Source organism: Rhinolophus ferrumequinum, chromosome 6 (assembly GCF_004115265.2).
Source record: "Rhinolophus ferrumequinum isolate MPI-CBG mRhiFer1 chromosome 6, mRhiFer1_v1.p, whole genome shotgun sequence".
Taxonomy (NCBI): Eukaryota; Metazoa; Chordata; class Mammalia; order Chiroptera; family Rhinolophidae; genus Rhinolophus; species Rhinolophus ferrumequinum.
In genome coordinates, this window is record NC_046289.1 from 94,895,506 (window position 1) to 94,908,062 (window position 12,557).

General features: G+C 35.3%; 2 protein-coding genes across 2 annotated transcripts in view; both read right to left on the reverse strand.

The window, feature by feature from the left end:
• NEMF (nuclear export mediator factor) overlaps positions 1-12,557 on the reverse strand; it is a 50,069-nt gene that overhangs the window by 26,670 nt on the left and 10,842 nt on the right. Inside the window, exons 5-15 of the mRNA XM_033107276.1 lie at positions 10,335-10,483; positions 9,231-9,298; positions 7,745-7,831; positions 6,185-6,258; positions 5,239-5,309; positions 5,083-5,158; positions 4,645-4,707; positions 2,892-2,969; positions 2,596-2,804; positions 2,060-2,251; positions 1,590-1,653 (exon numbers count right to left, since the gene is read on the reverse strand). Coding sequence (XP_032963167.1) covers positions 1,590-1,653; positions 2,060-2,251; positions 2,596-2,804; positions 2,892-2,969; positions 4,645-4,707; positions 5,083-5,158; positions 5,239-5,309; positions 6,185-6,258; positions 7,745-7,831; positions 9,231-9,298; positions 10,335-10,483 — 1,131 coding nt within the window. The remainder of the gene's footprint in view (positions 1-1,589; positions 1,654-2,059; positions 2,252-2,595; positions 2,805-2,891; positions 2,970-4,644; positions 4,708-5,082; positions 5,159-5,238; positions 5,310-6,184; positions 6,259-7,744; positions 7,832-9,230; positions 9,299-10,334; positions 10,484-12,557) is intronic.
• Positions 8,800-9,048, reverse strand: LOC117022975 (cytochrome c oxidase subunit NDUFA4-like). The gene has a single exon (XM_033107278.1). It carries the CDS (start codon positions 9,046-9,048, stop codon positions 8,800-8,802), a length of 249 nt encoding a protein of 82 aa, XP_032963169.1.

Below are 12,557 nucleotides of genomic sequence, written 5' to 3' on the forward strand. Positions count from 1 at the left end.
GGGCAAGAAATAATTTTTTAAATATCACAAAATGGCATTATCTACACACACACCATACACTCATGAAAGTAATGAAGGAATGAAAAGATTTTTGCCTTAAATATGAAAATAATTTAAATCAAAGATTTACTGTATACAAATATTTGCTCAAGACCTACGAATTAAAAAAACTATCATTCATTTACCAGATACTAAATGCCTACAAAAAATAGGTTCTGGGCACAATAATGGTGCAGGGGACACAACAGGAAGCAAGAGAAAAAGTTCCAACCCCACTGGGGACTAGAAGAAACAAATATAAAATATAAATTATTCAAATAACATTTGGTGAGTGTTTCTAAAAGTGCTATGGAGTATAGCAAGGGAACCTAATCTGTAACTGATTATGGCCAAAGAAGGTATGGCTGAGGAAATGGCATACAGGCTGAAGCCTGAAGGGCTGAAGGAATTATGGAGGCAAAAAAATAGAAAGAAGAGCACTGTACGCAGAAAGAAAAGACCAGCATGACCAGCAAGTAGTGATCACAGGGTAATACGTCAAGAAACAAGGGTGGAGAGGTAGACAGAGGGCTAAGTCATGAGGGCCACTCATTTAACAGACATTAAATGTGACCATGTTCTAGGCAATTTCCTCGGGGCTGGGCCACAGCAATGAACCAAACAAAGATCCTACTTTCATGCAGTCTACATTCTAGAGGGAAGACAGGAAAACGCATGTAGGGAGGAGTGTTTTCTAAGCAGATAAACGAAGCAGAGTAAAGAGGGAGTGATGGAGTGCCCTACTCTTTTTAGTACTAAGAGCGGTCAAGAAAGGCCTCTCTGATGAAGTCTCATGTAAGTGGACATGCGAATGAAGGGAGGGATCAAACCACGGAAACTGTGAGGGAAGAGCGGTCTTGGTAGAAAGAGCACCAAGTGCAAAGGCCCTGAGAAGGCAGCATGGATGGCTGTTGCAGGAACAGCTACTATGCCAGTGTAGCTGGAAAGAGTGTATGTAACATGAGGAGTGCAGGGGATGCGATCAGAAGGAAGCAGATTATGGAGAACCTTGGAGACCAGGGTATGGGCTTTGGATTGTCTTGAGTAACATGGGAAGCTCATGGATGATTTTGAACACAGAGAAATGACTTCATTTTTTTATTTAAAAGGATCACCTCGGCTGCTGTGTGAAGAACAGACTGTAGTGGGGAAAGAGTAGGAGAGGGACCCAGTAAGAGGCTACTGTTACAGTCCTTGAGAACACAGATGGTGGAGACCTGGGCTAATGTGAAGTGGCCAGATTATGGTTCCACTCTAAAGGAAGAGCCACAAGGATCTGCTGAAGGGTTGGATACGATTTATGAGAGAAGAGTCCAGGATGACTCCACCATTTTTAATCCGAACGAAGGGAAAAAATGAAGGTGCTATTTACTGAGATGGGGAAGACCAGCGAGGCGCAGGTTTGGGGCAGAAAATAAACACTGGAAATACATTTAAAGCAAAATTAAGTTTAAATATTTCTGAATTAGAAAACCTCATTTAAACAGAGGAAATAATTAAGGCCATTAAATTAGAGAAAAACAACATTCACTCTAAAAAATACTAAGTACCTTCTCGGCAGCTTCAACAGTTTTTTGTGTTTTCTTAGCAGCGTATCTTTTGTGATCATAATACCTAGAAAAACATAATTCTCTTAAATTTTGAGTAAAATGTCTACTCTTTAGTTTTCTATTTGGTATTTCTAATTTTATAGACTCTCGAGTCATACAGAACGAGTTTTGTAAGTTATGCAACCTTTTTTTTTTCCTATGTTCTATATGAAAACAAAGTTGTAGGATGCACAAAATGAGATTTTAAAAAAGAATTTGCTATTTGTAATTCCCAGAATTACTATTTTGAGAAACAGTAATTTCTGTATCCTTTCTTACAATAAATATAATTTTAAAACACACACCCCCAAAAGTATTTTCATCCCAAAGTATATAAAGGCAAAATAATGATTTTTTTTTCTTATCCTTAATACCCTGAGTTATAGCAGACTACATTTTACCTAAAATGTATACTTAAGTTTAAGACTTACTTTTTGGCATTGGCATATGCTGATAAGCTGAGATCAACATCAACAAGTAATGGCCTATTTTTCTGAGGCTTCTGCAGCTGTTTATTCTTTTGCTTTTTCTTTTTTCCTTTTGGTGGTTCAGTTTCAATTTTCTCAACATTGATGTCACCATCAACATCGTCATCTTCATCCTCTGATAACAAGTATGGATTTCTATTAAAAATATTCAATAGTATTTCACTAATGTCAATGACATCACTTTTTTTTTTTTTTTTAATTTTATAAAAGTCTATTTGAGCCAAACTGATAACATAGTCCGGGGAGCAACATCTCAAATGCTCCCAACATCACTTTTTTATTTTCATTTTTTTCTCAATGAAATCATAAATGGCTTACAGTATTTAAATAGTATTATTTTACTGTACATTAATTTTTTCTGTATTGTTGAGTATAAATTTCCAAATAAAAGATAAAAAAATTTTTTAATGAATACAGCAAATAATTACATAACAAAATAAAAATAAGCGTTTAACTGCTTAAATAAGAATCAAACTTACCTTAGCAGCATTGTAACATGATTTGTTTGTAATTTTAATTCTTTGATAGCATTTGCAACGGGATCTCCTTGAGCTTGGGCTTCTTTCACAATTAACCCAATTTCTGTCCAGTCTATCTGGTTGGCTAAAGCACTTCGAACAACCTGAATGGCTCGGTCAACTATTTGCAGGTTCATTTCTATGAGCTCTCCTTTAAGTTTATCTATTTCCTTAAGAAATAAACCAAAAACATTTACTACAATGTCAGTTAAAGTTACCATTTTTGAAAAAGCATCTGAAAAATCTAAACACAATACCTGAGCCTGTTGAAGAGCTTCTAATCTATTTTCGTGATCCTTTCGAACATTATCTAATTTCTTCAATGCTTGTTTTTCCTTTTAACAAAACACATTTTTAAAAAATTAGATTTCATCTACTTCCGGCACCATTTCTCTTACCTGCTGAAACTCCCTCTTCCATCCCATCCCCCTCTTCTGCTCCCTCAATGTTGCTACCTAGCTAGCTAAAGTTGCCCAGAGTCCACCTCCCCAGGTCCTTCCTACCCCAAAGTGTGCCGTGCTCCAAAATTACCTCTCCTGTCCAACCACCTCCCATTCCCTATATAGGAAGGTATTTTGATTACAGGTTACACTGTATGTAAGATGTGTACTTAAAGCTCTTGCATTATTCAAGAAGGTAGAATTCAAGACATTTTTTTCCTATGGTATAAAAGTAAAGTTTTGGGGAATGTATTCTTAGAATAAATTACCAAAATGGCTTCTTTTTATTTTACTGCTGCCTTTAATTTTCTTAGCATTATTTCTAGCATTTTTACAGATTACTCTTTCTCTTAAATTAACAACACAAAGCCTCATGGTAGTTATCTGACCTTCTATATATCATTTTATCATATATAATTTACATTTCAAAGTTGCTGATTTTGGGCCAAATTTTCTAACACTAGTAACAGCATTACCAATTAAGGAACGTAGTATTAAAAGATTTAAATTATAAGAATGGCGACTATTAAAAAAATGAAAAATTATTACTAAAATAATTCCTGGCATTCTAATGTACATAAAAAACATGGGTTCACTGTCACTGCTAAATACGCTTACTAGCTAAAGTGCTGTCACCACATGGCAATCTCACTATTGAATTCGTTTGACCCACCTGCTTTGAAATTGTACTTTTGTTAATTAATTTTTTACAAACTGAGCTGAGGGGAGGATACAGAGATTCACACAATTTCAAATTTTGTACCACATTTTAAGACTCTATTAATATCTTTGAGTAACCACATCCTCTTCAAATCTAGAGTTATTGTGACCAATTTCTAAAACTGTTCTGCACTGTACACCTGAAGCTGAACAATAATGAATGTCAACTACAATTTGATATATATACATGTACACACACACACACACACACACACACACACAGTTACAAGAAGTGGAGTACAGCATTAGGAATAGAGACAGTGGATGGGGGATGGGGTTATCACTGTGTGAGGGATATAAATATCTATTACATTGTTTTATACACCTGAAACTAACAAATAAAAAAAATAAATAAATAAATAAAATTGTTCTGCAGCAAACGTTCCAAAAACATAGTTAACTGTTCTGGGAAAACACAGCATATTGAAACCTCCTTGTGGAGTCATGATACACAAAGCATATTAAAGGCCTACTTTAAAAGCCCACTTTATTTGTACACAGAAAGAACTATTTCCTCTCCTTTGGCCTATTTAACATCTCCTGAGAACAGTATTCCCTTAATAGCAAAGTTTAAGAAGCTTTGGGTTGCTGTAATAAAGCAAACTGTATTAGGGTGTAATATAAACAGGCCTCACCTTCCTACTGTATTTTCCACTTTAAAGAATACCGGTACAAATGAGGGCATACTTTTTAACGGTGAGACCTCTCCTGGACATTCATCAATAAACCAAGAGATGGGGCTGTTCCCATACACTTCTGAGTCTGCCCATTCCTATATCAAAGCATCATTTACCCAGCAAACCATACAAGGCTAGATTGCTTAATATAAACGTTTCCCATAATACCATACCTGTTGTAAAGCTTTTAAATCTATTTTCTGACCTTCTATCTTGGAATAAAATTCATCCACGGCCTTATTAAAAACAAACAAACAAAAAAACAAAACAGTAACTAGTTGAAAAAAACTATGGTCTCTATTTCAACTTGCACAGAATTTTAGAGTCCATTTTGTTTATAACACCACTCAAAGAACTTGAACAGATTTCCAGTAAATGTATTACATAGCTGAACAATCAAGAATCGAATTGTTTAAATCTTTGATCGTTCACCTTGAAATAAAGTAGCAAAAAATGTTTCTAACAGTTTGTATCTATGCCTGCACTATTCTGTAATGTCCAGATTTATAGTGATTGTAAAGCAAAATTTTCAATTTCTCAATCAAAGCAAGTTATTAATTTAATGACTCATATCATGCTAACTGGTCAAAAAATAGAATCTGAAAACGCACCTTGTCAAATGATTCAAATTCTATATATGGACATTGTGAATGTTGAGAAAACAAGAAAGGATGAAATTCCTCATACCTGTAAAACATATTTATTATATCACATTCAAGAACATTAATAAACATCCAAAGCAAACTGACCCATGCCTACATGCTTACGTGAGTATGTCTTCGGTTGGTTTATCTACTTCCAGACTTGGTTTCACTTCTCTTTTCTGAATGATATATCCCTATAAAAATCCAACATTAAAACTCATTTCTATCATAATTAACAAAGATTTACTTTCCATGACTGACATTAATTCAACTTACAAAATTATTCCAGTTATACATTATTGACTGCATCTGTCCATTGATTGTATCACTTCTCAGAATGGTGTTTTTTAGACTCAAAGTATTATTAGAAAATGCCAGTTTATTCACATGGACAAGAAAAAATAGGGAACAAAGAAAATGAAAACTAGTGATTTGATAAAATGGTGGGATTATACATGTGCAATTTGCTTTTTTCTTTCCATTTTTAGATGTTGTGCAACTTAAAAAAGCCAAAAGTACTTCCAGCAGAAAAACTCTTAAGTTCAGCTTGTTAGTAGGAGATTTTAATTCATTTTAAAAACTGGGCAGGTATATTTGGACTGAATTTAGCTATAATTTTATAATTAATAAGAACCTTTTCTGAACATTTTTTTGTAAGTAAAGTTATACTTTGAATAGGGAAGGAAAACACTCATAAAATGTAAGGTAATTCAAAGGATGTTTAACTGTTAGAAGGATATAAATCACCAAATTTCTGGTGAATTGAAATGTGCTTCTTTATCTAAAAACAACCTAAGAAAAAAAATTTTCAAATTCCTCAACTTTTTTGGAGTGCTCATGTTGACTTGACCTAGTACTTTTCATAAAAGGCAAAAAGCAAAACAAAAATTATAAATAAACCAACAGCAATTAAAAAACGAAACAAAACCCTAGTATAAGTATATCACAGATGTCAAATTTCCAAACTACAAGAAAAAATTTACATGTATTGATCCTTTAATGAATATTTAAATTCTGAAAATTTAAATAAATAAAACCACCACAATATGGTAAGTGTATGTGGTGCTACCTTGCCACTGAAGTTGGACGTTGTTTTCATATAGTCTTCTGCTTTCTGCAGACAAGCAAGTACTTTTTCAACATCTAATAGAATAAAAAGGGGAAAAGGTGCTAACTGTCAATTAACTATTATTATTAAACAATAATAATTAAACAATTATGTAGAAAACAAGAAAGTGCTTGTGAAATAATAACGGTATTCAAGAAAATGAGACAGTTACATCATGTTTGTTATCAGCATGTGTAGAGAAGGGTATGTTTTAACCAGCCTGTTGTCCCAATAGCTTTCATTGAATCCCCTTTGCCGCTCATAATCTGAAAGCCACTTTGTTCAGATACTAAATTTCCATATATATTTGGGCCTACTTCTAAATTCTTTATTCTGTCTATTCCTTCTCTAAAACCTTAGTGTTTTAACTACTATGGCTTTGTAATATATTTTAATTTGTGAAAAGGTTATTCTCCATCATTACTATTATTTTCCAGTTTCCCTGAACATTTTCACATGCTTTTATTCCATATGAATATCAAATTCATTTTATTTTTTTCAAAAAAACCACTGCAACAGCAAACACAATAGTACCACCTGTTGGCATTTTGATCACAACTACACTGAATTAGTATATTTCAGAAATCCTTCATTAAAAATATTCAATTTGGGGCAGCCGGATGCCTCAGTTGGCTACAGCACGATCTCTTAACAACAAGGTTGCTGGTTCAATTTCCTCATGGGATGGTGGGCTGCACCTCCTGCAACTAAAGACTAAAAATGGTGAGTGGACTTGGAGCTGAGCTGCTCCCCCCACAACTAGATTGAAGGACAACGACTTGGGGCTGATGGGCCCTGGAGAAACACAGTTCCCCAATAAAAAAACTTAAAAGTTAAATAAATAAATAAATAAATAAATAAATAAATAAAGATAGATAAAAATATTCAATTTGTATTTTTAAACAAAAAATTTAGCACAAAAATTGTCCCAAAACTTTAAGAAATGATACATAACCCAAAATATAAATATCAAGAATGATTATTTTAATTGTACATGAGAATCTACACATAAAAACTTGTCAAAGACCAAATCTTTCATTTTCCTTAAACTTCGTCTGATGTTTTTATCATCCTAATCTGGCAGATAAATTACTGCCCTTATGTAGTTACAAGTCTAATTTGTACAGTCACACTATAGTACTTACAGAATTAAAACGCATGAATGCTGCTATTCCTAGAAGCACTTCAGGTTCTAAGTCAGAGGGTAAATAATTCAGCTTTTTCAAGCCTGTACCAGACACTGTCTCAAGGTCAGTAACCACTTCAAAAATTTAGAGGAAGGAGAATATTCTAAAGTTGAAAGGTAATAAGGTAGGTCAAGGGATTGAACTACGTTACTCGGGATAATATGCCAAGTTAGAGTAGGAAGCGAGGAATACCACATGGACAGAACACGCATAGGTCCAATGTTTTCAAAATTTCAAACTACCTTCTCACTTACTACTTTCACAAAAATAATTTTCATAGTTTTAGAAAAGGAAATAAATGAAAATGAACAAAACTTGTACCATACAGACATACCTTTACTTTCAAATTTTTCATCCACTTTGACATTGCCAGAGAATCCATTTTCTATAAGGCAGTGTTCAATGAGAGCTGATCCATAGGCTATAAAAATAGAGAGTATTATTTTTAGTATTTTCCTATAAAATTAATGCTCAAAATATAATATAAATTTATACCCAATATTAATAATCTACTCAATAACAGTAGCCAGTGAAAATAACAATTAGTTTACTTACTTTGAAATGTTATTAGAAATGATAATTCAATAAAATTGTAGAAGTCAGTGCAAAAGTTACAGGAATTTAATGAAATTTAGCTACATATAAAAAAGATTATAAACCAGGAATGCAAGGTTGGTGTAATATACTATGTTAGTAAAGAAAAGAAAAATCCAAACTTATAAATTTTGTGCGTGCTATACTAACAGTTGGAAAGTTCCCAAAATAACTTTTTAATGCATTCTAATTTCATAGGAGAGGAAGAGTAACTTCCTAATGCTCAGTAATTAAGGGTATCTGCCGACCAATACGTCCTTTTCAGAGTCCTTAGTATAGGGATGAGTGATGATTTTCTCAAGCTTACAAGTTTATTGGATCATCTTTACCCTGGTTATCAAAAGTACCTGGCATCCTGTGATGCTCTGAGACACACTAATTTAAAAGAAAGAAAAAAGCAAGCTAAGTTGTTATTAAACTGAAAAATTGAAAAACAAAAATGATTTCTGAGAATACTACAACTAGCACTAAAGTGCTAAATTATACTTTTAGTTTACATAACTGTATTGCTTTTAAATAAAATCTAACAAAGATCAAACTTATGTGGTGTAACAAATTTCTCTCTCCTTAAAAGTAAATTCTTATTTACTCAAAAGATCATTTTAAACTCCTTTGTTTCTTTTTTGTTTTTTTTTCCAAGTTTCAGGTATTTATTAATCAGTGTAAACCCCAACATTATACACCAACATGATTTTGTGCATTTGGAGGGGAAATATTGCCTGGTTAAGTGGAAAATTGTGTGGATGGCTTCTGGAAGACCTTCATTCTAAGCAGCTTTTTAGTGACACATTTCATTTAGAAGTCTGGACCTTCCTTCTTCAGTTTGCTGTAATCTACATTCACTGAGTAGAACTTGTATTGCTGACTGGGACCCAGTTTGTTCCAAGGTTCTGGGTTATTCTTTTTATCACAACAGACATCTGGATTGAACAATGCCAGGCGCATGACAGACAGCACTGCTCCAGTACCTCCAGCTCCAATAAATACAAAGAGAGGGATCAAGCTTGGATGCTTCTTAGCCTGACCAATGATTTGGCACAGCATGGTTGCGGCACTGGGCTCGGGTGCCGAAGCACAGAAAAACGAAACTGCGAGGCCCAGGTTAAACTCCTTCTACAGTTATCAAGTTGTTCTAATTTTCTACTAGAACTATAAAAGATTTAAATGTATTCCTGAAAACTACACTATCCTGCAAACATCTCATTGCTCTATGTAGGATTACTCACGAAGTACTGGGTTAAGAACTCTCTTCAGTAGTTCCCCCTTAGGAGCACTGGCTATTATTTCAGTCAATCTGTGAAACAAAATCAACACACTTCTTACTATCTTATATTTAATAAACCTTACAGCAATATTTATATTCACAATACTTTCACACACGTCAATTAGCCTGATCTTCACAATAGTCTAAAATATAAGAGATATTAGTTCATTTTGTAGGTAAGAAAATGGGTCACAAAATTAATTTATCCAAGGTTAGTTGGTTCTTAAAACAGCAGACTGGGACGTGAGACGAGGTTTTCTAAGGAAAAAAATCAATACTTTTTCAACTAAGTCATACTGCTTACTGTCAATATTGCTTATCGTCATACTGTTTATCCCATATGTGACATGACATTTTTATGGAACAGTTTAATCGTTATATGTGGAGCCTGGTGATATATCGTAATGCCTGAAATGGCTTTACCTACTTAAGCATTCAGTTATCAAAAGTACCTGGCATCCTGTGATGCTCTGAGGATGCAGTGGTTCCCAGACCAGCAGCACCAACAGCATCTGAGAACTTGTTAGAAACGTAAATTCCTGGGCCCTACCCCAGAAATTCAAAACTTCCTGATTCAAAAAAATTCCTACTGATTCAAAAATCTGTTTTATCAAGCCCTCCAGGTGATTCTGACTCATGCTAAACTTTGAGAAGCACTGCTGTAGCCTGTTAGTCAGCAAAGCCTTCCAGCCAGAAGAGTACAGCTACAGTTAGCACCGTATCCCATCCTACTCTTTTCTTAGCTAAACCACAATTTCTCTTTTTGCACTCTGCCCAAGATACCCACTTGTCGTCTCACAGAATAGCTGAAAAGTCTCCTCTCTTTACCAAGAAATCATAAATATCTGAAGTAAAACCAAATTTACATTAAAAAGACATATATTTGCTACTCTCAAATGAGACTTAATTGCTTACATGCACATTTATGTAGTTCAAGTAGCCCAAATTTAATTATTTTATGCAAGTAAACAAAGTATTTTCTTATGACAGTTCTTCCATTCTGACTTATGACTTAATTTTACCTTTTAATACAATATGAAATGAGTATATAAACAAACCATGTTACCTTTCCAAGGTAAGCAAAGGTTCAACAGGTCTAGCGTGATCAATTGGATAGCGTTCACGAACAGCAAATTTAACATCATCTGACTCATCAGTTCGAAATCGCAGGATATTTAAAATTAGGTACTCGTAATCTGTAAGAACAATGTTCCCCTGTAATAGAACAAAATATAATTTAATGCCTTTCCCAAATCATTCTTGAAACTTTTTAAAAATTGAGAAAGAAAACGTAATCTCTTAAAAACCTTACCAAGGCTACAGAAATGAAGTTACAGAAAGCATTCCACCTTGATGACCACCATCTGAACTTACTATTACACTTCCATGAGGCAAGTCTACAAACACTGTGGCTTATTACAAAAAACAGTCAGAACAGATATATATTTCAGAAGCCAATCAAACAGCTATTTACAGGCATACCTCAGATATGGCAGGTTCAGTTCCAGACCACTGCAATAAAGCGAGTGGTAATCTTTTTTGCTGGTGTAAAGTCTTGCCTTTAAGTTGTTAAAAAAAATGCATTATCTGTGAAGCACAATAAAGCTAGGCACAATAAAATGAGGTATGCCTGTATATTTTCACCTGTATTGTGTCTTTTAATAGCAATTAAAGATAGCGATACCTTTTGCCCAAGTAATTCCACACTTGGTAATGTAGCCTAATAACTCAATAAAACCAAAAGCTAAATGCTTAAAGATATTCACTGCAGTTTATTTGCAACAGAAAAAAATGGAAAACAGCCAAATGTAAAAATTGGGAAAATTGTTAAATAAATTATTATATATCAATATAAAATATTTAAAAGCTGTTAACTTATGAAGACTGTAAGAAAAGTAGAAAACTGTTTGTAATATTAAGTAAAAAATAGCAAGACAAAACAATTCTGTATCCTAGGAAGTAGAAGGCAAATAGAGGGAAAAGTGAAAATATTTCCTAGAGTTGGGATTAAAAAAAACTTTTTAAAATGTAACATTGTTGGGATTCGGGTTAAGATGGTGGAGTGGGTAACTGCTGTGCTTACCTCCTCTCAGGAAAACATCAAAATTACAACTAAACTACAGAACAATAACCATTGAGAATTGCCTGAAGTCTAGCTGAACTGAAGCCCTACAACTAAAAACATACAGAAGCCACGATGAGACTGGAAGGAGGGGCAAAGATGCAGAATGGGCTGGTCCCACCCCCGTGTGTGACCATTAAAAATCAGGAGGGATATCTCAGCTGCAGCGATCCCCCCTGAGGAACGAGGGGTCCAGCCCCTCACCAGGATTCCCAGCCCAGGGTTCCAGTGCCAGCGACATAAGTCCCCATAACTTCTTCCTGTGAATACCAGTAGAGATTGTGACAGACTGAGACAAAAGCGGCTGCAGTCCCAGGTGCCCCCCTTAAAGGGTCCACACACAGACTTACTCGCTAATGGACTTGCTCTGAGCTCCAGTGCTGGAGCAGTAGCTCAAAAGGCACCGGGAACATACACAGAGGAACTAAATTGTCTGGCTTCAAGGCGAGGGCTGAAGGGGCAGCATTCTCCCAGAAAGAAATGCTGATAAGACTCCATTAATCCATTATTTCTCTGCTGAGCCCCCTCCACTCTCAGTGTGAAGCAGCAGGTGAGTCACTATCAACCTGGCTAACACTATTTGCCCGCCCTGGTATTCCTTGAGACCCCACCCAACTGCTGGGCACACCCAAGCCACTTCTAGTGGCTTTTACATGCAAATAGCCTGTCTTGGCTCATGCTGGGACTTTCTGGGCAGGGACCAGAGCCCTGCTAAAGTGACTCCTGCTCCACAGGTCAGCCTCTGCATCATTGCTCTTCCACTGTAGTCAGGCCAGTACTCACAACCAATCAGCCCAAGGGTCAATCCCTCCTAATGACACACAAACAGCAACCAAGGCTCAACTACAATAGAAGGGCACACACAGCCCATACAAGGGACACACCTGGAGCACCAGGGAGACTGTGCCACTGGGCCTCACAGGACACCTACTACATAAGGCCACTTTGTAAAACCGGGAGGAATAGCAGCCCTACATAATACATAGAAACAAACACAGGGAGGCAGCCAATATGGGGAGGCAAAGAAACGAACAAAGAACAGAACAAACCTCAAGAAAAAGAACTAAACAAAATGGAAACAAGCAATCTACCAGATGTAGAGTTCAAAACCCGGGTTATACGATGCTCAATAATCTCAGTGAGAAAGAACTTCAATAAAGAGATAGG